The 24,313-nt window shown below is 39.4% G+C and overlaps 2 protein-coding genes across 4 annotated transcripts in view; one reads left to right on the top strand and one right to left on the bottom strand.

Moving 5' to 3' along the window:
• LOC145770143 (uncharacterized) overlaps positions 1–1,535 on the top strand; it is a 79,972-nt gene extending 78,437 nt beyond the window's left edge. Inside the window, exon 39 of the mRNA XM_082581729.1 lies at positions 818–1,535. Coding sequence (XP_082437855.1) covers positions 818–907 — 90 coding nt within the window. The 3' untranslated portion in view covers positions 908–1,535. The remainder of the gene's footprint in view (positions 1–817) is intronic.
• A 7,347-nt stretch (positions 1,536–8,882) lies between these two features.
• The window catches only part of LOC145770433 (cell growth-regulating nucleolar protein-like), an 81,692-nt gene continuing 66,261 nt past the window's right edge, over positions 8,883–24,313 (bottom strand). For 2 of the 3 annotated variants that reach the window (XM_082582076.1, XM_082582079.1), the window contains 3 exons: positions 23,815–23,925; positions 23,609–23,691; positions 8,883–9,424 (listed from right to left, as the gene is read on the bottom strand). In XM_082582076.1, coding sequence (XP_082438202.1) covers positions 9,275–9,424; positions 23,609–23,691; positions 23,815–23,925 — 344 coding nt within the window. In that variant the 3' untranslated portion in view covers positions 8,883–9,274. The remainder of the gene's footprint in view (positions 9,425–23,608; positions 23,692–23,814; positions 23,926–24,313) is intronic. The other variant, XM_082582077.1, reaches the window with a different exon arrangement.

Raw genomic sequence — 24,313 nt, 5'->3', positions numbered from 1 at the left:
GTAGCACACAATTGCTTATGCCAAAATCCTAAACAACCTACCATTATATTTCAACGATTGATGGTAGCCTGTGACCTCCCCTGCCGAGCTCGTACAGACCTACAAGCTTAGTGTGGTCCAACCGCAGAATCGTTATTTCTTAACTACGTCGGCTTTTGAACTCGGTTTTCAACAAAGTTAAAACTTTTCAAGTTTTTAAACTATAAAAACAAAAGTTTTCAAGCGCATGCATGGGCTACCATTGTTGGGAAAATTGCAATTGATTGAGTTTCGCTTTTAGCAGCATGGTTGTTGCTTACTTCACAATTTAGATTTTAACGACCTGTTTTAGCCTGATGCTGTGAGTTCGCTGTGGTAGTAGCAGTTTGCACTAGCTTTCGGAATACAGTTCCCTAGTCATGTGCTATGACGAATGGTGTTGAAGTCTGTTAGTCGTTCTTTAAGGCGGCTCTTTTGTTTGGCTTGAGGCTGCTGGCTGTTGAGTTTCTGTGTTGTTAGGCGTTATTGCTATGAAATTTTGTTGAATCAGCTGATTAAAAGATTAGGTGACGTGGTCCTTCCCTTTCGGTAGCCTGCAGTTTTTAATCTTTGGATTCTGTCTACTTATGAAAATGGTCTCTTTGATCTATGAATCAACTGATTCAACCAAATTTCATAGCAATAACGCCTAACAACACAGAAACTCAACAGCCTCAAGCCAAACAAAAGAGCCGCGTTAAAGGTGATTTGACATTACATCAGAAACCACGAATGATCAAAATGTGGTTTGAGCAAACAACCTAAAACTTGTCTCGCTGAAATTGCGATATTTCTGCAGAGGAATGACCGGGATCAAGCTACATCTTCCAGTGAAAGCATTTTATTTTCAAGTGATGAAAAAATCGGTGTTGACTTTGCAACTGATTGAACAAACAAATTGTAAGGACAACTATACCACAACAAAGGATATATGAAGAATTCTTCGTAGCCTATGTCCAATATGTAAGCTACATGGAACATTCTTTGTATGACCATTGTGGAGCCCTACTTGTGTAGGCTGCATGGTACATTCTTTGTATGACCATTATATTAGGCTACATGGTGTATTCTTTATATGACCATTATATTAGGCTACATGGTGTATTCTTTGTATGACCATTATGTAGACTACATGGTACATTCTTTGTATGACCATTGTGTAGGCTACATGGTGTATTCTTTATATGACCATTGTGTAGACTACATGGTGTATTCTTTATATGACTATTGTGTAGACTACATGGTGTATTCTTTATATGACCATTATGTAGACTACATGGCGTATTCTTTGTATGACCATTGTGTAGGTTACATGGTGTATTCTTTGTATGACCATTATGTAGGCTACATGGTACATTCTTGTATGACCATTATGTAGGTAGCATGGTACATGCTTTGTATGACTATTATGCAGGCTACATGGTCTATTCTTCGTTTGACCATTATGTAGGAAGCATGGTACATTATTAGTATGACCATTATGTAGGAAGCATGGTACATTATTAGTATGACCATTGTGTAGGCTACATGGTTTATTCTTTGTATGACCAATGACAATGGTATAGGCTACACTGAAATAAATTAATGCATGTTGTGTTTAATGTAGTAGACAAACAAACCTCGTGACAAAACAGCATTTTAAGGTGTTTTTGTGTCAAGGAATGATAAGAGGTAGCAGTTTCACTCGATCTCATAAGATCAACGAGTATATATCGTGTGTAGGTTTTATGGATAAACATTCGCCAGCCCAAGACAGTGGAGTTTGACAAGTGCCTAACTGAAAACAATGAAAGGGCACATCTGTACAATAATGATTCAACACTCGGGTACTTCAACTCTCCATTCAGCGCAGCTAGAGAGTATGTGCGTGGAAGAGAGTGCGTCAGTCTCTCCATTGTGCTTGATGTCTAAATAACGTTACCGGTATTGCTTTCTTACACACAGACTCGGACAACTAGACAATTATAGTTGTCTAATTCGATAAATTAGAGCGAAATGTCGGTAATTCTAATTTGGTAAAAACTTGTTTGCTCTAATTGTGGCTATTATCCAATCTCCAGCTTTGCTAAAAAATTTAGTCTGTCCAACAGTACTTTGGCAAATGGAAGGATACTGCGCTCTTATCAACGTTATACAAAGAAAATGCAATAAAACGATCAAGATCAAAGTGTCATTCCATCCCTCGAGCAACAAAGTCATGAAAAAAATCGATTAATTTATCAATTCACTGACGTTGCAATGTAGCCTATATTATGACGTTTACCAGTGGTTTTGGCGCTGTGATGGTGGAATGACACTTTGATCCCGAGTTGCCACATCGGCGTTTTTATCCAACAAAAAAAAGATATGTGACAACAGCGTCCAACTAATTCTAATCTAGTTTACATTCTAGGCCAGGGATGTCCAACATTGTCGGCAGCAGTGGCCGAGTGGTTAGCGCGTTGGGCTCGCAGTCGAGAGCCTGCATGTTCGACTCCAGCCACTCGCACTTGCTGTTATTTCTCTGGGCAAGAAACTTTACGATAATTGCCTCTACCCAGTGATCAATTTCGAGTAATGGGTAGTACCAAATTTAAGTCATAAGTAGAGTAGACAACCGGAAACAGACATTGCAGTCGGCTGCAGCGTGGGTCAGGTGTACGTCGGAAGGCGTACACCGATGCATAGCGCTCAAGTCCGCTTTCCCGCAATGCAGGATAAAGATAATAAAACAAACAAAACATTTTATTATAGTGGGCCGCATTGTCACTTGAAATAAATCAACGGGCCACAGGACCTATTAGGTTCCAAGAAAAAATAGGTACACAAAGAAACAATTAAAAACCATTAATTTCATCTTTGGAAATAGGGACAAATAACAAACACATAGAAAGAAATAAAAAATTATTTCTACAATACAAAGTCAATGAGCTTTTTGACATTGTTTTCCAGCTAAGAGGTTATCAACATTTGCATTAAAGGACGTTGTCTTGATTCTTAAGATGTTTGCTAAGTGTTTGTCGGTCAGTCTGTTTCTTTCTGCAGTTTTGATGTTTTTCATGAATAAAAATAACTGCTCGCAACAATATGTGCTGCCCCACATAGGCTAAACCATAATTTTCTGGACAAATTAACTAATTTAATAAATTCATTACATGAATGTAATTCTTTATAAAATAAAGGAAGAGTGTGTTCTCTGTGGAAAGTTTTCAAACTTTCTCGACTTCGCAGTTCAAGTTGGAATTCGGGTGGCACTTTATCACACTGAAATGAAAATGGGTCACTGAATAATTTTAATTCAAGTTCAATCTTTTTGAAGTCAGAAAATCTGAATGTAAATTCTTCAACCAAATCTTCACATAACTTAGCATACTTTTCATAGTTTACAGAACAGTCTTGAGCTCTTTCGGATAGACTACGAAACTGTACAATTTCGTCAGCTTTCAATTGTGCTATGAAAAGTTTTAATTTCCTGGTAAAGCTACCTATTCACTCGAACATTGAACTACACAACTGACCTTTCTCTTGTAAATGCAAATTGAGCTCAGCTAGCATTTCTGTGAGGTCAACTAAGAAAGAAAAATCATTTAACCATTCTTCATTTTCTATAAAGTTCAGATTTTGTTTATTTTTCTCAATGAAGTTCAAAATACTACTTAAAGTGAAAATGACCAGCGGGCCGCACAAAAATCTCAGGTGGGCCACAATGCGGCCGGCAGGTTGGACATCCCTGTTCTAGGCACTAATTTGTGAAATCTTGGGTAGCTCTAATTCTAATCCTCGTCTATTTTGTAAAATCTTAAATTACTAATTATAATCTAATTTCGAAAGACTAAGTTACAAAAATTCTAGTTGTACAAGTCTGCTTAGGCTACACGCGTTATCGTCTATTTTTCTTGATTAGCCTAGGCTTCCTGCGAACACATGTGGGAGTCACTGAGTAAGACCATCTACCATGCAGCCGTCCAGACCTACGGAGAGAAGGAGCGGAAGAACACAGACTGGTTTGAAGCACACATCTCTATGTTGGAACCTATTATCGACCTGAAACGTAAAGCACTGCTCAGCTACAAACAAAACCCGAGCAGTCAGAACCTACAAGCCCTAAAAGCCGCCCGACACAAAGCTCAGCAAACCTCACGCCGCTGTGCTAACAACCACTGGCTTCTGCTGTCAGAACGTATCCAGTTTGCATCAGACAGTGGCAACATAAAAAAAAATGTGTGAGGGCATCAAACACAGCAACAGGAAAACCAATCAAAAAGTGTGTCCCCCTTAAAGAATCGACTGGCGAGATCCTTACAGACAAGCCAAAGCAGATGGCACGTTGGGTGGAACATTACCTGGGACTATATTTAACAGAAAACTCAGTCTCTCAAGACGTGCTAGACAACATTGAAGATTTACCTGTTATTGCAGAGCTTGATGCAGCACCTACTTTAGAAGAACTGAGTAAAGTTATTGACTCTATGCAAAGTGGGAAAGCACCGGGAGAGGATTATATTCCAGCTGAGGTCATAAAGTGTGGGAAACCTGTCCTGCTAAAACCACTGCACGAGTTACTGCGTCTTTGTTGGAAAGAGGGCCAAGTACCGCAGTCCATGCGCAACTTCAAGATCATTACTCTGTACAAGAACAAGGGGGATCGCACTGATTGAAACAGCTACAGAGGCATCTCTCTGCCTAGCATCGTGGGAAGTCTTTGCCAAAGTGGTCCTTAGGCGCCTTCAGGTATTGGCCGACAGGGTCTACCCTGAATCTCAGTGCGGGTTCCGCGCCCAAAGGTCCACAACAGACATAATGTTTTACTTACGACAGCTTCAAGAGAAGTGCCGTGAGCAGCAGAGGCCGTTATACATCGCCTTTATTGACCTGACAAAGGGTTTTGAGTTGACCTTGTCAGCAGGAGAGGCCTGTTTCAGTTACTGCAGAAGATTGGCTGTCCCCCACAGCTGCTTCATCATCATCTCCAGGGTTCCCACACATTTTTTATTAACAAATTCCTTACTTTTTCAATACTAATTCAATACTAAATTTTAAAAATTCCCTACCTAATTTCGATCTAAATTGCGCATTAACAGTGCTAAATCAATAAAAATTTCTGTGCTGTATTATTTCTAAATAAGATCATGCATAGCATAGGTTTAAAATTGTATATCCGAACTCTATTACATCCGAATCAGTATGAAAAAATAGTAATGTCAGAAGATTCCTATTTGAACAAAAGACCCAAACTGAAACCAGTTGGGATAAACTGTCACATTTATACTGAAATTACAATTCAAAGCTTCATTAAATAGGACGTGGCAACCTGCCATAAGCCAAACCAAAACAATTAAAATTTACACTACTAACAAAAATGAAATAAGTAAAAAGCTACTGAACACTGAATCACAAAAACATTTAAACACTGAATCACAAATCATTTAAAGGCCTACTAAATGAAAATTTCAAACGGAAATTAAGCATTAAAATGCGTAAACTGAACATTCAAGAATACATTTCAAGAAAAATTACCGAAAAAACCCAAAGTCCAGTGTTTCATTTATTTTCATTTTTTTCAAAATAACCAAAAAGTGCAAACACTGCTCGAGAATACGTCACAAAAGACAGCAATAACAAAAGCCACGTTACCACATCTGATGTTTTGAGTAAACTGTTTGATGTTGAAATGTGATGTTTTGATGTACATGCATAGCCTAGATAGATACATAGCCTACAGTCAAATCGCCCGCAGTAACAATTATTGCGAGATCAGCTGATTGCTAGTCTCTAGTGACGCAGACTGTACAGTCGCACGCTTTGTTGCTAAAGCCCAATCTCGTTTTGAAAGCTCTGACAAAAGCACGCAAAATTTTATTGAAAATCGTTTTATGGTAGCATGTTAAACAGAAAGAACGTGGAAAATCGCCAAGTCAGGTTTTTCCTTTAGTATCCCTTTAAGCGCCAAAATTATTATTTTTAACAGCGGATTCCCAAGTCCATATAAATGGTTATGTAATATGTAGGCTATAGGTCTACGTGTATGCAAAAACAAACTACCGAACACCTCTTTTTTAAAATCCCTGGAAAAATTTGCAGATCTATCTTTTGATTCTAAGTTGTGGCTTGAATTTTCTGGAAAAAAGTTTCACACTTTTTGGCTTAGCCGAACGTTAGAGCGGAATATTCACCATTATATGGCTTAGCAGACAGCAGTAACCACACTCCTGCCGTTAATCTCCATGTAGGCTATGTGTGTGTCAGTGTTTTCAACGTTGATAAAATACCGTTCCAGCGTAAGTAACATTGAAACTGTTTTGAAACCAGCATTGACAAACATCAGGCCAAGGCTAGGCTTGCTTTGTAGCAGAGAACAGTCGAACCCATCACACTTAACAAATGTGTTTAGTTTTTGGTTTTGTTTCCAGCAGGCTACAAGTAGAAGGCTTCGATTACGGATAGCTTGTTCTTAGTTTTCGTTTAAATTAAGCCTTTCAATAAATATCACAAACGTTTATTTTGCATTGTTTATCCTTTTAACTGTAAAGAGTCGCGGAAAATTTTAGGAGATTAAGTGGGGTCCCGAACAAAAAAGTTTGGGAAGCCCTGAACTAGCCTACACGTAGTTGCTGGGTTAGTTCTCCTACTATCTGACCACATATAGTCACTGAACATAAGCTATTAACCTAGGCCTAGCTTACCAGCACTCCATGTCTGAACAACGGCAGGCACTTCTGTAATTGTGATCAATTAAATCAGTAAAACCATGCTGGATGGATTGACCTTAGAACACAAACTCAGAAAAACCGCTTGGTGCAGTAGTGATTTATTTTAACAGCTGATCCAGCTGACAAGGACGGTATTGTATCCGGTTTAATCCAGTCCATATCGCATAATTTTTTATCTACAATTTAGTCATCAAGGTTTTCCATACTTTTTCAATACCATGAGGAGGTTTCACGTAATTCCCGACCTTTTCCCGGTCTGGAAAACGGGTTTTCAAATTACCTACTTTTTCCCTACTTTCCCGACTGCGTGGGAACCCTGCATCTCCTTCCACAAGGACATGCAGGGTGTGGTCAGCTACGACGGGGAGACCTCGAAACCCTTCGCAATTCGGTCTGGTGTGAAACAAGGATGTGTCCTTGCGCCGACTTTGTGATTTTCTTCTCTCTGTTGCTGAACTTTGCATTCGGTCACTCCACACAAGGAGTCCACCTACACACCCGCAGTGATGAAAAACTGTTCAACCTGGCCCGACTGAGAGCCAAGACAAAGGTTCGTACAGTGCTGATCAGAGACCTGTTGTTTGCCGACGACGCAGCACTGTCAGCACACGTCGAGCACGAGCTGCAGCAGTTGCTCAACCAGTTTGCACACGCCTGTAGGGAATTCGCACTGACCATCAGTATCAAGAAAACAGTAGTCATGGGCCAAGATATCCCCAAGCCACCTGTCATCACCATAGGACCAGAAGTGCTCGAAGTGACAGACCACTTCACCTACCTTGGTTCAACGGTCACCAGTAACCTGTCCTTAGATAAGGAAATCGACAGACGGATAGCCAGGGCTGCAGGAGTGATGACTCAACTTGGGGCGAGAGTGTGGGACAATAATCTTTTGACACTTAACACAAAACTCAAAGTGTACCGTGCGTGTGTTCTTAGTACTCTGCTGTACGGTAGTGAGTCCTGGACCACTTATGTCAGACAAGAAAACCGCCTTGAAAGCTTTCACCTTCGTTGCTTGAGGCGCATTCTTGGTATTTCCTGGAAGGACAGAATACCCAACACCACTGTTCTGGAACGTTCTTGCTCCCTGAGCATACACCTTCTATTCTGCCAGCGACGTCTACGCTGGTTGGGGCATGTATTCAGAATGAAGGATGGGCGCATTCCAAAGGACATTCTGTACAGTGAACTTGCCACGGGGAAACGCCCAGTAGGACGACCTGCACTGCGTTACAGAGACGTTTGCAAACGAGACCTGCAGCTAACTGACATAGACCCTGCCAGCTGGGAACTGATCGCAGCAAACCGCAACACATGGCGCTGCAAAGTCAGTGCGGGTCTAGCAAAGGGTCAGTCGAGGCGGAGGAAGCAACTAGAGCAAAGAAGACAATGAAGAAAAGAGAGACAGCAGCCTTAGAACTTCTCTGATTTCATATGTCCAAACTGTGGACGAGACTGCCACGCCAGGATTGGACTTCAGAGCCACATGAGAAGCTGCCGTACCCAGAGTGCTACTATCATCTGAAAAGATGCCTACTACTGCAAGACATTCGTGATTTTTGTATAAATCGCGATTAACAGATTTAAGTTTGTTTTGAGATGCTACAGCAATTAGCCTATAGCAAAAAATTGTTAGTGACAAAACAGTGCTAGAAACTAGTGCTAGAAACGATAATTGTCCTGATGAACACCCAAACTTTTCAGTATTCACAGAAAAGGTAAAATCAAGTGCAGCTGGAATGGAAAGTACTAATTATTTCGCTTGCGTCATTATGATTTGGTTTCGTTATTTAAGTCAAGCAAGGATGATTAAAATAAAACTGAGGTAGCCTAGCGTCCGCATGGGCGATTCACGAATAATTGTCATCGGCCTGGTTTTAACAGGTGGCTTGTCTAATTTCTAACAAGTTAGTTTCCACCGTCAAGGAATGGGATGGAAAATGTCAAGGATGGAAAAGAATGGAAGATCTTGATGATGGGATGGAAGACAATCTTCCATCATTCCATCCCAATTCCATCATTAACTTTCTAACGCTTTATCAAGACATGCAAAATATTACATTGCTTGCTGAAATAATTCGATTTTCGGTTCGTATTAAACCAACGGGACTATTGCCTGACGCGTATTTGTCAAACCTACTGTCGTCAGGCAGAATTGACCAATCAGAAAGCTATGGTTATTAGGTTTATTTGTGGCATATTCAACGCGGAGATCACAAAATGTGAAGATGGAAGATGGAATGGAGATGGAATGGAAGAAAATCTCAGGATGGAAGGTGGAAAAAACGCCTTCCATCCCATCCCATACCCAGTCCACCGTTTGTTTAGTTTTCACATATCCTTGGAAAAATACACGAAAATTTCCTTCACTTCTCGTTGTACAAGAAGATGAGTTAAAAGAAGTTTTCAAGCAAATGTTCATCTTAACACGTTCCAAAGAAATTTGATAATTTTTTTTTTTAAATATTATTAGGAGTCTAAAAATGTGTGGATTTCAGGGTCAAAGAAGTCAATCTGTGGTTGATACAAAATGGTGGTCTGCTATCAAGCTGCGTCAAGGAGGGTCATGAACAAAGTTGAACTTTATTCTTTGATATTCGAATTTTTGAATCTTTCTTAAGCTTTTTGATGAACAGTAACGTGACTTCAGAATCGTCGAGTGTCCGCTTCCGATCTTGCTGAGCATCTTGGAACAACTCCCATTCTTTGAGCACCTGTGAAGTTATTAACACAAACCCTATAAACTTTTATTTCTGACCATCACAGCGAAAACAATACACTCCACAAAACAGCAAATATCTTCAAACAGGTGAATGAGACGAACTAATACAACGTGAAATTCCATCCCACAAACTTCGTGGCTACCGAACATTTAGCAGCTAGGCTGCTTTGGTGTTGGCCATGCTAGTTGAACAAATAGATGCAGTCTATAGATAATTAGATAACACAGGTCGTTAAAATCTACATTGTGATGTAACACAGTAATGCAGCGATAATGATGAAGTGATTTGTCAAAGTCAGTAAAGTTGCCAAGAACTGTCACAATAATGAAAAGATTTTTCATTTACATATTTTCTCAACAATGAGTTGTTACTAGATTGTGGAGCTCGTCGATTTATTTATAGACCAGAGTAGCTGAAGGTTGTGGGAGACCTGTCGGGAGGGCCAATATCTACTTTGACAGTACAAAGAGCAGTTTGGGTTGTGAAGCTAAAACTACTAGTTCGCATCAGTAACAAACATGGCTGAAGCTTCAAAATATGCAAACAAACGGTTACTTATGTTGGCATCTGTTTGCATTCTTCAGTCGATCGGGCGGACTGTTTCTAGACATCGTGAGCATCTGAAGTCAGGGTCTTTGGTCAAGTGATCTAACTGACTGCATCTCTTATGTACCCGGTGCTGGCATTTGTTGCAGTGAATGCTGTTACGACCTACACCTTTGCGACAGACAGCAGAAGGAAATTGGCCTGAATCTTGTAATTCACCTGATAACTTTACGGGAAACACGATCAAAAGCCTTTTCGAGATCTACGAACGCCATGTACAGTTGTTTATTCGCTGACAGGTATTTTTCTTGTAGTTGTCTGACAACAAAAACTGCATCAGTTGTTCTCTTGCCAGATACAAAACCAAACTGAGAGCCATCAATCGTTACTTTCTCCCTGATATACCTTACCTAAAATTCTCTCCACAAGTTTCATGACTTGCCATGTCAGCCTGAGTCCACCATAATTTCCCCTACAATGCATCCCATTTACCTTTGTAGAGAGACACAATGAAGCTCTGCTCCCAGTTTGAAGGAATCCTACCATGACAGATGATTGAAGATGCAAGATCACGAATCAATGATGCACCTGCTTCACCTGCTGCTCTGACCATGTCCACGACTATTCCAGATGGCCCAGGCACTTTACCATGCTTCATCTTGGCTATGGTTTGTTACACTGTGTCAATGGTTATTGGGATAGGTACTAGGTAGGCCTTCAACTGGTAGGTAATCGGTGAGATGTTTGTAGTCTTAATCAAATGCAACGTTGCGGAGCTTCTCATAGCATTCCAGTCATGCCTTTTCCTTTGCTTCTTGATTTACTGCCATCTCACCTACAACATTCCTTACTGGTTTGTCTCCAACAACATCACGATTTTCTTTTCGCATCGTTTCGCAAGTTGATACACATCTGGTGATTTCGCATCAACATTGGCATAAATCCACCTATCTACTTCATATAGAAAGCACGACGAACTTTTCGTCTTGATGTTCTCTAAGCCATATCGTACTCCATCTTTGTTCCCTTCCCAGACTTCCATGCCTTATATGCTGATCGCTTATCTTTGATGGTCTGTTCAACTTGATTAGTCCACTACCAGGTCACTTGCCACAATTGATTTTGTCGTGTAAATGATATATCTTTTGAGTCGTCTTCAGCAAACTCGTCTTGAGATTTGCCAAGATCTTCTCAGTAGAAGGTTCCTCTCTATTTCCACTTTTGAAGCCAACAAGCAAGATTTAAAATCTTCCTTGAAGTGATTGCGAACTTCCAGATCGATAGTTTCCAAATCTTCAGATGAGGGTTGAACTTGTGCTGGGCTCAGATGACACTTCAATCAACGGATCGCTAATTAAAAGCTGATGTTGCAGTGCAACTTCTTCGCCAGAAATGACCTTCATATCTCCAACCAATTTGCGCATGTTTTTGCGAACTAAGATAAAATCGATTTGTGTAGCTGCGCTTCCAGATCTGTAGGTTACAGGATGACTGGTGCTTTTTAGCGTTGCCAATAAGATGATCAAAAGCATCATCGAGAATCCTTTAATCTTCTGTATCGAGTTCCGATGTATCAAATTCAAAACCACCATGCACTTTTCTAAACCTAGTTCCACTACTACCAACATAGCTATTCCAGTCTCCACAGAGAATTAATAATCAGATGCAGGGATTTTGATGGTCACAGCATGTAATTGGTCGTAAAACTGATCCTTCTGTGCATCACTGAGGCCACTTTGAGGTGCATAGACAGACATCATACTATGGGTTAGGGTGGGTCGTTTTTGACTTTTTTTCGAAATTCAACAACGGCTAGTCATAAAAAGTAGCACATGCATTAAAAAATTACGCGTGCAAAATTTCATCAGCTTGGGGGTGCATCTTCTGCTCCCGCACGTGGGTCAAACTTTCAATTTTTCAAAAAAAAAGGGGAAATTTCACTTTCGGTTTTAACAGAATTTTTTTTAAATTTTTCTTCTGGCTACTTATAAATTGTAAGTGGGATGTAGCCAGAACTTTCCTATGTAAAAGCATGTTCGAAGTTTAAGGTTTACTGCCCCCCGAATCGACAACCAAAATGCTAAATTTTCACCAATTTAAGATGCAATTTTGTCATTGCTCAATAAACAAACTTGTCGCAAAAGGGCGAGATGGTGTTAACGCAGTGTCACAATCAAGGTGCAATGCCTCGCGATGGCTTGCTTTGTATCTTCAACGAGCGTGTTGTTTTGGTTGTAGAATTCTGGTGCGATGTGTTATTTTCGGTTATGACCTGAAGTAACCTCTGATTACGAAATCTGTATTATGTAAAACGTGTTTTCTGGAATCATTTTCCCTACGTGACTTTCTAGAGACTTCTGTTGTTTACAATTAAATGCTGCTTGATAGAACAATGGTTCTTTATGATGTAACCTTACGTAACCTTCTCGAAGTTACTGGACTGAACAGCCAACTATAAATAGTGGTGTAGTTTGTGTAATCTTTATCCTCGTATGATTATTATTATGAGTTGATTATGAGAGTTGTGCTATGAGTTGTGGATTGGTAGTTGATGCAGAAATTATTGGTGATTGAGACTTGAAGTAATTGAATACAAGTAGATGAGAATTGGTGCTGATATAAACTGTGTTCGAAATTAGAGTTATTTGAGAAGCTGTTCATTAAAGTTCTTCAAGAAGTCAGATTATCATTTCACTAGTAGAATTATTCGACATTTAATTGACTGCTTTTCGGTTTGACCCACTAAACTACGTCATTGAACCTTTCCAAGTCTTTTTCCTGGTAAGAGATAGATAGAAATCGTGACACGCAGTACGCTCATTTATTTTCTGTCTACTAACTTTGCAGGATGATACGAATTGACAAACCATAAGACGTAGTCTGCTAAAGTTAAAAGCAATAGAAAGCTTGATCAGTTACAGCTAAACGCAATCTATAGTTTACTTCAGAATAAAAGCAATATTTCACAGTGTAGATTCAAACGATCTGTTATAGCCTGATGCTGCGGGTTCTTTTTGGCAATATGTATGCTGTGATATTTGTTGTGATACTGTATGATCATGCTGCTAAAAGCGAAACTCATTCAACTAAAAGCAATATGATCTGCAGGTTCCGTAAATGGGAATGTACTGTACAGTTTCGACGTGAATTGTTATCATGATTTTGTTTACACAAATTTGTCATTTACAAACCAAAATTAAACGTTCACTTGATAGGCTGCTACAAGAACCACATAGGCTACAGGAGTAAACTTTGTTTGACAGCAATGTAACGATAAAAAAGAACTTGTGGTTAACAAAAAAAACGACATTGTGTCAAAAGTCCAATAAACAACAAGGACCTTTAACCAATTCACCAGATTATTGTTCAAACTTAGTTCTGGCTTAAGTCTAATGAACCATAAACAGACATAACTCAGCAACAACACTACATTTAACATTATAAAAACAAAAAACAAAAAGCGAACGTTTTCGGCTAGTCATACAGCCCTTTTCAAGCCTATAAGAAAAAATACATATTAAAAGAAGATTTGACCATTTTTTGCTGTGATACTGTATGATTCTTTAGCATTTCTTTTAATATGTATTTTTTCTTATAGGCTTGAAAAGGGCTGTATGACTAGCCGAAAACGTTCGCTTTCTGTTTTTAGTTTTTACAATGTTAAATACAGTGTTGTTGCTGAGTTATGTCTGTTTATTGTTCAAAAGAGTTACCTCTCTACCCAAATTGTATTAAGTCTAATGAGTAATGAATCATAAAATCTTGTTTCAACTGGAACCGAGGAATTTTTTTCCTTGATTGTAATATTGCTTTAATGTACCCATCTCTTTCAAAGCTGTCAACCACATGTGATGAGGCATCTGTCACGAGTTTAATGGCTTTCTCAATGGCTTGTGTGTGGCAGGGAAACATAAGAAACAACTGTTGTGGAGGCATCTTTGTTTTGATGTGCTCTTCTATCACACTGCTGCCAACACCACGCATCACTGGGGGTTCCGTAACTGGAATATTTTGAAAGTCTATCATCTCAAAGTAACGTTCGGAACTGAACTGCAATATTGACTGGGTACATTTTCGCTCACGAGTGCTGTGAGATGATAATATTTTTGAATTGAAAATTCTTCTCCATCTTAGTTCCCTTACATACTGTTCGGTATCACATATCATTGCAATCAAAATGTTTTCAGGATGAGCATAAAACGCATTCCTCTGTAAGTACTTTGTTGACGATATTGCGAGCTTTATTCGATATACGATATAACTAGATGATGTAAAATATAAAGCAGTTCCGGCACCAGAGATTGAAATTGATGAAAATGACCTCAGCACTGACCAAAAATATCTTCTACACAAGCACAGAGCAGTGAAAAGTGGAGAAATATCAATTCATTTCGTATCTAGGAGTCCAGGTATGATGAACCACTCAAGATGGTTGACCACAGCCAATAGAATTCTACGTTGCATCTAACGAACTGTCAGCTGTATTGGTGGAACTTGTGGACTATATTATGAATGTTTACATTCCAGTATGGTTTGCCATCAAAAAGGAAAGTAATTTCACTAATGGCCCAAAACATTTCTTTAGAATTCTACACTCTGCTCAGAAGCTATATATCGAATAAAGCTCGCAATATCGTCAACAAAGTACTTACAGAGGAATGCGTTTTATGCTCATCCTGAAAACATTTTGATTGCAATGATATGTGATACCGAACAGTATGTAAGGGAACTAGGATGGAGAAGAATTTTCAATTCAAGAATATTATCATCTCACAGCACTCGTGAGCGAAAATGTACCCAGTCAATATTGCAGTTCAGTTCCGAACGTTACTTTGAGATGATAGACTTTCAAAATATTCCAGTGACGAAACCCCCAGTAATGCGTGGTGTTGGCAGCAGTGTGATAGAAGAGCACATCAAAACAAAGATGCCTCCACAACAGTTATTTCTTATGTTTCCCTGCCACACACAAGCCATTGAGAGAGCCATTAAACTCGTGACAGATGCCTCATCACATGTGGTTGACAGCTTTGAAAGAGATGGGTACATTAAAGCAATATTACAATCAAGGAAAAAAATTCCTGTTCCAGTTGAAACAAGGTTTTATGATTCATTACTCATTAGACTTAATACAATTTGGGTAGAGAGGTAACTCTTTTGAACCATAAACAGACATAACTCAGCAACAACACTGCATTTAACATTGTAAAAACAAAAAACAGAAAGCGAACGTTTTCGGCTAGTCATACAGCCCTTTTCAAGCCTATAAGAAAAAATACATATTAAAAGAAATGCTAAAGAATCATACAGTATCACAGCAAAAATATGGTCAAATCTTCTTTTAATATGTACTTTTTCTTATAGGCTTGAAAAGGGCTGTATGACTAGCCGAAAACGTTCGCTTTTTGTTTTTTGTTTTTATAATGTTAAATGTAGTGTTGTTGCTGAGTTATGTCTGTTTATGGTTCATTAGACTTAAGCCAGAACTAAGCTTGAACAATAATCTGGTGAACTGGTTAAAGGTCCTTGTTGTTTGTTGGACTTTTGACACAATGTCGTTTTTTTTTTGTTAACACAAGTTCTTTTTTATCGTTACATTGCTGTCAAACAAAGTTTACTCCTGTAGCCTATGTGGTTCTTGTAGCAGCCTATCAAGTGAACGTTTAATTTTGGTTTGTAAATGACAAATTTGTGTAAACAAAATCATGATAACAATTCACGTCGAAACTGTACAGTACATTCCATTTACGGAACCTGCAGATCATATTGCTTTTATTCTGAAGTAAACTATAGGTTGCGTTTAGCTGTAACTGATCAAGCTTTCTATTGCTTTTAACTTTAGCAGACTACGTCTTATGATTTGTCAATTCGTATCATCCTGCAAAGTTAGTAGACAGAAAATAAATGAGCGTACTGTGTTAACACCATCTCACCCTTTTGCGACAAGTTTGTTTATTGAGCAATGACAAAATTGCATCTCAAATTGGTGAAAATTCAGCATTTTGGTCGTCGCTGCGAGGCAGTAAGCCTTAAGCTTCGAACATGCCTTTTCATAGGAAAGTTCTCGGTACATCCCACTTACAATTTATAACTAGCCAGAAAAAAAATTATAAAAAAGATTATGTTAAAACGAAAGTGAAATTTCCCTTTTTTTTTCGAAAAATTGAAAGTTTGACCCCCAAACCGATGAAAGTTTGCACACGTAACTTTTTTATGCATGTGCCACTTTTTATGACTAGCCGTTTTTGAATTTCGAAAAAAAAGTCAAAAATGACCCACCCTACTATGGGTGGAGTGAAATTTTGTTTTTTCTGACTTTCCAAAAAGAGGGTGTTTAAAAAGTATGACATCCTAAGTATAAGCCTACAGTCCTACACGCTTGCCAACTACCAGTTTTACTGAGATAATCCTGTTCGAGACACGTTGCACGTATCAAATACACTTTCAATCCACTTCTCTGCTACAAACACTCCAACTGCATTATTTTCATTTCCAAACCAGAAAAGTTTGTACACGAATTCTTCCCCTTCACAGTGCGGCACTGACTGCCTTGATATCTTGGCTCTTGCATGCAGCATACATCAAGTTTTCTACAAGCGAGTGTTTTTATCTCAATGTATTCATATTGAGACTGCATATCCTAAACGTCTGCAGAAGCTTGCTTGATAAGGGTCTGATACTATTCGGCTAGTCCGATTCGACTAGTTCCCTATTCGGCTACAGTCCGATTCGGCTAGTCCGATTCGGCCTGTCCGATTCGGCCTGTCCGATTCGGCTAGTTCCCTATTCGGCTACAGTTTTGAATTGTATTTTGTATTTTATTTCACAATATCGTTTCTTTTGCATTCCGACAAAAATAAATAAATTGAAATAAAATTTAGCGCAAAATGTTTGAACTATTAAATTGAAATGTTTGCTCACATAAAATCGACATGCATCCTACATCAACGTCTGTATGCAAACTTAGAATATATTAGAATCCTCAACTATTACAAAATTCCAAATCCAACGACGCCTTCTGTTTATTTAGAGAATGTTGTATTTTATTTCACAATATTGTTTCTTTTATAGTTGAAATTATCAAAGCTTTAGATGAGTGGGGTTTAGACCTAACCACTGTGATCTTAAAACTAAAAAGTGAATTAAATTTATTTTTGAACTATTAATGTTTGCTCAGATAAAATTGACATGTATCCTGCGTCGCCGTCTGTATGCAAACTTAAAATATATTTGAATCCTCAACTATTACAACATTCTAAATCCAACGACGCCTTCTGTTTATTTAGAGAATTTTGTATTTTATTCCACAATATCAATTCTTTTATAGTTGAAATTATCGAAGCTTTAGATGAGTGGGGTTTAGACCTAACCACTGAGATCTTAAATCATATTTATGACACCGGAACATCCCTAGTGATATGGCACGTTCCATATTCATAACTTTACCAAAGAAAACCGGAGCAACAGAATGCTCACTCCACAGAACAATTAGCCTTGTGAATCATCTAACAAAGATCTTACTCTGAATCATGAGATAAGATTGACACCAAAACTAAAATTCCAGGTCATGTAACGCCGAAACCCAGGTTTATTCTAAACTGCCACTTATAGTGAGGTAGATAACCCTGAAAATACTTCATTTGGTGACACAAGCATGAAAATTGGCACATATGTACTTTGGACCATGTAGATTTCAAAAGTTTAATTAACCAAACAAAAATTCAAAATGGCGGCCCGTGACGTCAAAATTCAAAATGGCCGCCATTCCGGTCCTGGACTGACGTAGGAAAGTTGCTTTATGAGAGCAATGTAGATGTGTCTCATTTCCTACTACCTTGAAAATGTTACTTTTAAGACACTATGAATGATTTAAGATGGTATTCAACAAAAACAAGTGTGTAACGTAGCCTACTATGGACAGAGAAAGGGTTTCACAAATTTGACAGTCAGGTGTGCAGAATAGTCTAAACTTTGATACTTCCACCCAAACAGACTTAAAATACTAAAAAGACAATTCATGTACAGTCAACATTTCTGTTATCATTTATTACTACTGAGTACGTAAATCATGTTCATGACAATGATTCACATGTAAATAATATTTATTCATGGTCACAAGGACAGAAACATAGTGAAGTGCATGGTAAATTTGCATTTTTACATTTACAGCTTTTGCATTCTTTTTTACAATTGCATTGTCTTAGTTCTTTACATGCTTCGGCCACGGGGTCTTTTCTTGTCCACATAATGTCCCATGTTCCCCCATCACCAGATTTCCACCCCCAGTTACTTGGAGATGGCAATTCTGGACTCCTTTCAAGAGCTCGTCCCTAAATGTGTCCGGCCTGATATGCTGCCCGAAGTGCATGCAATTTCAGCGCATCTTCTGTTGGTGGAATATTATTATATTGTTTATTTTTAAGTGTAAACAAAGTCATTCTTGCAGTGTCCACCTTATCATCAGTGCTACTTTTATCATAAAGATATATCGTGAATTTTTGAAGGATTGCAAAATCTTCTGCATTTATTTCCTCTGGACACTGACTGAGCTTCTCAAATGTTGGCGTCACATCTGGATACACTGACCACGTTGCAAAGAACGACTTCTTCCCCTTTCCTTTCATGCCTGAACAAGAGTCACAGCCACTAAAGGCATGAAAGAACAACAGCCCTTTGCATTTCTGTGGACCCAGGACAGAAAATATCTGATGAATAGGAATCCATCTTCTTTTGTTTCCTCTCCCGAAAGATATCCAGAGTTCGTGAAGTCCATCCTTGCTCAAGTTTTCAAACAAGCCAATTCCAATAACGACCACATCAATGTCATTAGCCAGGATGGCTGCTTTTTGTATAGTTTCATACTTGAGACCATGATGAAGATGAACAAACATTTTGGTATCGGCTTCTTCTTGGTTTGAGCTCAAATTGACTAAAGCGGGATTGTCATTATAAGTAACAGCTTTTTCATTTTTGGAAGCGTAAACGATATCATCCGGTGGCATGAGTTCTTGGATGGAATCAGCTAAGAATGGATAAAGTTCTTTTTTATTGTCTGTATTTTGCAAAACGTTTAGCCAGTTCTTTGGGACTCTCCCATCTCGAGTAACTCTCGGCCTGCTACCATTACCCCTCTTTATACGAGCATGAGATTTGATGCTTCCGTCCTTATAAGTGTCAAACACAACATTCGTTCGTTTGTGCTTTCTGGCATATGCCTTTCCTTCTGAGCATATTCACCAAACGTGTGATGTTTTGGTGTAGCAGAGTGTAGCCTACTAAACTCCCTCCATCCATCTATCACCAATATGCTCCATCTATCACCTGGCAATTCTCCACTCCGCAAAGTCGTGGGAAAATTAAGAAGACACCTTGAGCCAGGACATGAAAACTCTCTCAGCCTATCTCCAGAACTGGCGACTGAAACTCAGCGAAACCAAAACTGTGGCAGCAGCTTTCCACCTCCATAATCGGGAAGCTGATCGTGAGCTGCACGTCCAGAACAACGGAAAATCTCTGTCCTTCTGCCTCGAACCAAGATATCTTGGGGTGACACTGGACAGATCGCTCACTTACCGCCACCATTTGGTGTCACTGCGCAAGAAACTAACATCCCACGCTGCGCTACTCAAGTGCCTGGCAGGCTCTAGCTGGGGGGCGAGTGCTGACACTTTGCGTATAGCAGCCTTAGCCCTTGTCTACTCTTCAGCAGAGTACTGTGCACCTGTTTGGTGCCGCAGTGCTCACTGCCATAACATCGACACTGCCACAAACAGCGCCCTGCGCACAGTGACCGGATGCCTGCGTCCCACACCATTGGACAATCTCCCCATTCTCGCTGGCATCCAACCCGCTGAGCTTCGTCACGAAGAAGCCACTCTGTCCCTCGGCCGACGGGCACTGGAGCCTAACCACCTTCTCCACCACAAGATCTCTGCTCTCCCAAACGAGCACCCCCGTCGACTGAAATCAAGACACCCATTCGTGCCAGCCGCTCAACTTCTTATCAACGAAGCTGATGTACAAGACATCTCTGCGGCTGCTTGGGCGGACCATAAATGGAGTTCTGAATGGAAGTCTACCGTCACCAGACTCTATTCGTTCATCCCCGACGCCGACACACGCCCCATCGGTCTAACACTACCAAGACAGGCATGGGTGCGCCTTAACCGTCCCCGTACGGGCGTCGGGCTTTTCCGCTCAACCATGCACCAATGGCCTCTTCTTCCTCCTGTGAATGTGGTGCCGAGGAATAGACCGCAGACCACATCATCAATGACTGCTCCATCTTCAAGCCACCTAACGGAGTGGAAAGTCTGCGTGTCATGGATGATGAAACCAAAGACTGGCTGCTCTCTAGTAGCCTTCCAGTGTAGTCCGGGAACATCGTGAATCTGGGGTGGTAAAAGGATAGACCTCGGCCCCAGACGCTCACACGATGACGACGACGACCATCATGTCTACATCTATACCAGTAAAGCAGGTTGTGCAGGTAGACCACATTCTCTAGGCAACCCATTAAATCTGCTTTCTGTGTTTGGTAAAGATCACCTCCTGAACATAAAGCTGCTGGGAATCGTTGGTTTTCATGGCTAAAAAATTCAGGCAGATCAACTTGTCGAATCTGGCATGAAATAAAGAGCTTTGAAAAAAGGCTGCAGTGAGTGTATAGTCACCCTTCAATGTGCTCTGATTCCCTTTTCGTGTTGTCTTTTTTGAGTTAAACAGTGTGAATTTGTTCCGAGCAATTGGTGAGTAGAATTTGTCTAATTCTGATGTGAAGTTTTCCAACTGATTTTACCTTTTGTATCATAGTCTTTTAGCATATCTGTTACCTTTTGCTCCATGAATTTTTTCGTATTAAGAGTAAACAGATCTGAAGTTGACTCCTCAAGATAGGGATTGCCCATCTCTTCAATGGTTCGGGTGAGAGAAATGACGTCTTTGAGAAATGCTTTCTATGCTGATGGTGTTGCTTCATGATGATTTAGGGATACTTTCTCTCGACTTTTAGAAACACATTCATATTCCTGTATAATTCTACAGACTTCAGGGCCTGCTACCGTCCATCGTAGCAAGGCTGATTCGTGTTCTGTGATTCCAATTATCCCTCCATCTCCTTTCATAATAGCATTATTCTGTTTATGGGCTTGGTCAATAGCAATCGCAGAATATTCTCTGTTGGTCTTCTGAATCAAAAACTTACCTTTCATGAACTGCTCATAAACATCAGGAAATTTATCTTTCAGTAACAATATGTCAAGTAGGTGTATGGTCAGCCACCTTGAGTAGTGAGTTCTGTCACCACTAAAGAATTTTGGAAGGAGTATTGCCCGAGCCTCCTTGCATCCTGGAAAATTGCTTTCCCGGAGAGTGCCCACAAAACCCAGCAATGAGAGTTCCAGATTGAATGCAGTGTACCAGTAGTTGAACATTGGAAAATCATCCGCTTTCCTGGCGCACCATTCTTTGAATTCCACCTCATTGCAAATCCAGCCTGGTGTCTCCACTTTTTTCGCAGAACGCATCAATGGATACAAACTACACGCTGTGACCTGGTGGATACGTCTAGTCTTTGCTACATTGGATGCAGAAATGAAAGATTTCTGCATCCAAAAATGCAGCCATTTCAATGTGAAGACCACCCATGATGATGATCAAGTTGCCGTATTCATCAGGCCAATACCATTGCACTTGTTTAGATAGTGCAAAAAGAGGTTGGTCAGCTGTAATGACTGGTGTGTGAGACGGAATAAGATACGACATAGTTTGCTGGACTTGATCCATACGCACAAAACTTCATTTCTGACGCCCGCGAAACATAATTATTTGTAATAATTGACAAACCAACAATCAGATTTTACTAAAAGTACCACCTCTGTTTGCTCGAAAAATTTACTCTGGTGGCTTTCGAGTTGGACCCCTACTTCTGTCTCTTTTTAAATACACTGAATTTGAGGGTGAACAGTAACGAGGGATTTTGCTGAGGCTACCATTTTTTAAGTAACATATGACCACTCTTTTTTCGCTAAAAACACTAAAAAACGTTTTTTTCCCCGTTTTTGTGAAGATTTTTAATGAGAGGTACAATCTGAAATCATAAACACTGGCTAAAAATGTCACAAAAAACATTTTCAAGATAGTAAGAGATGAAAAACACCTAAATTGCTCTGATGAAACAACTTTCCTACGTCAGTCCAGGACCGGAATGGCGGCCATTTTGAATTTTGACGTCACGGGCCGCCGCTTTGAATTTTCGTTTGGTTAATTAAACTTTTGAAATCTACATGGTCTAAGGTACATATGTGGCAATTTTCATGCTTGTGTCACCAAATGAAGTATTTTACGAGAAATCTAAAGTTATCTGCTTAACTATTAGGTTTTAACTTCATCTTTTATGTCAAACGCTATTTGGCAACTGTCTTTTTTTCGTTGACACGTTTTCGCTGAGACTTTATCTCATTAACCCCTATTGTTAATCATGAAAAATATTGTTTTGATGTAAAACACTTATTTTGAACAAACCCAGACAACAAAATTCGTCATTTTTACATTGATTCAACATCTGCAGACGTTGAATCAATGTAAAAATGACCGATTTTGCCGTCTGGGAAGGCACTTAAAGGTAAACACTGGATAAAATGCAAGGCAAAAGAAACGATATTGTGAAATAAAATACAAAATTCTCTATAAACAGAAGAATCGGACATACATCTCTCTGTTATCATTTTTAATGTAAAAATTCAAACTGTGCTGTTGAAATTTCCGATCTTAGTATTGGTTTGCATACAGATGGTGATGTAGGATACATGTCGATTTTATGTGAGCAAACATTTCAATTTAATAGTTCAAACATTTTGCGCTAAATTTCATTTCAATTTATTTTTCTTTGTCGGAATGCAAAAGAAACGATATTGCAGAATAAAATACAAAATACAATTCAAAACTGTAGCCGAATAGGGAACTAGCCGAATCGGGCTGGCCGAATCGGACTAGCCGAATCGGACTGTAGCCGAATAGGGAACTAGCCAAATAGGACTAGCCGAATTGGACGAGCCGAATCGAACTAGCCGAAACGGGCCATTCCGGCTTGATAACAACCCTGCCCCCCACACCTCCGAAGGGGCCAAGCTGACAGCGATACCGGCAGATCTTTAAATACCGGCACTGCATGTCTCTATAATTATTGTGATTCTCTAAAATTACATTTCATTTAGAACAAATCTTCAGGGCATCTTGCGTTTTCCTCAGAGTTTATATGCAGCCGAGAACTATTCTCAGTCGCTCCAATACAGACCACCTTCTTCTGACAGGCACTGTGCTGACAGATATAGGATTTTCTATCTTTCTGGTTATACTGGGCCAGAAACTTGCATTCGTCCTGCCTGTTAGCGTTACCCAGGTGCTACCACACAGAAGTGCAGGCTTGAACTGATGACAAAGTCACAAAAACCTTGATACCGTACTAAAAATGTGTATCTATTAAAGTGTTAAAGGTGAGCCCATACAGCCTGTAATATTAAAAGCATTAAAAAGGTGAACTTGTATTACACCTGAGCAAACATTTTAAATAAAAATTTCAGCCACAAAAGATAAAATGATTTACAAATGCTTGTAACACTAAATTTTCACCTTCTTTTTCAGCCTTTTCATGGACATCTCGCCTCCTTTCGCCACCAAACAGCTTCGAATGGCCTTCATCCAAGGAAACTTTCCTAAAGAGGAATTTATCTTAATTTAAATTATTTTCAGTAAACATACATAACTATTAATTAACTAAACATTAGTTAAAGTATGCAGGTAGGCGACTTGTAGAAAATGCATCTGCACAACTTTACCATTAGCAGTGTGACCTTGTGATGGCTTTCCTGTACATTTTCTCTTTTTACTATCTTTTGGTTTGATTTCTTCTTCGGCTCTTCGCTTCTTTTTTTTATTTTCTTTGTTGCCTGGAATTAAAAAGTATATAAATTTGCATTATTCTTTCACAACTATCAATTCAAAGGTTTAAATTCAAATTTCACCAACCTCCAGTCGTTATTATAGGTTTGAACGTTGGCAAGATCGTTGCATATAGGTCGCTATGGTTTATTCATGAATATCTTGACACTACGGGATGCGAAACTCGAATCTGCCCGTCCAACTGAAGGGCTAATTATGCTGTCTAGTGTCTACATCAGGGGTGTGCAAATTTTATTACAGGAGGGCCATATATAAATATCTGGGTGAAACCGCGGGCCGCACGTTTATTTAACATACGCTTTCTAGTAGTTGCAAGCACAAAAAAGTAGTTTTTTGTTATTCATATGGCATTATTAGAGGTTATCTCCTTGCAGA

This window comes from Aplidium turbinatum, chromosome 5 (genome assembly GCF_918807975.1).
Source record: "Aplidium turbinatum chromosome 5, kaAplTurb1.1, whole genome shotgun sequence".
In the NCBI taxonomy this organism is placed as follows: Eukaryota; Metazoa; Chordata; class Ascidiacea; order Aplousobranchia; family Polyclinidae; genus Aplidium; species Aplidium turbinatum.
Note: the sequence above shows the minus strand (reverse complement) of the source record. Positions and strands in the feature narration are given on the sequence as shown.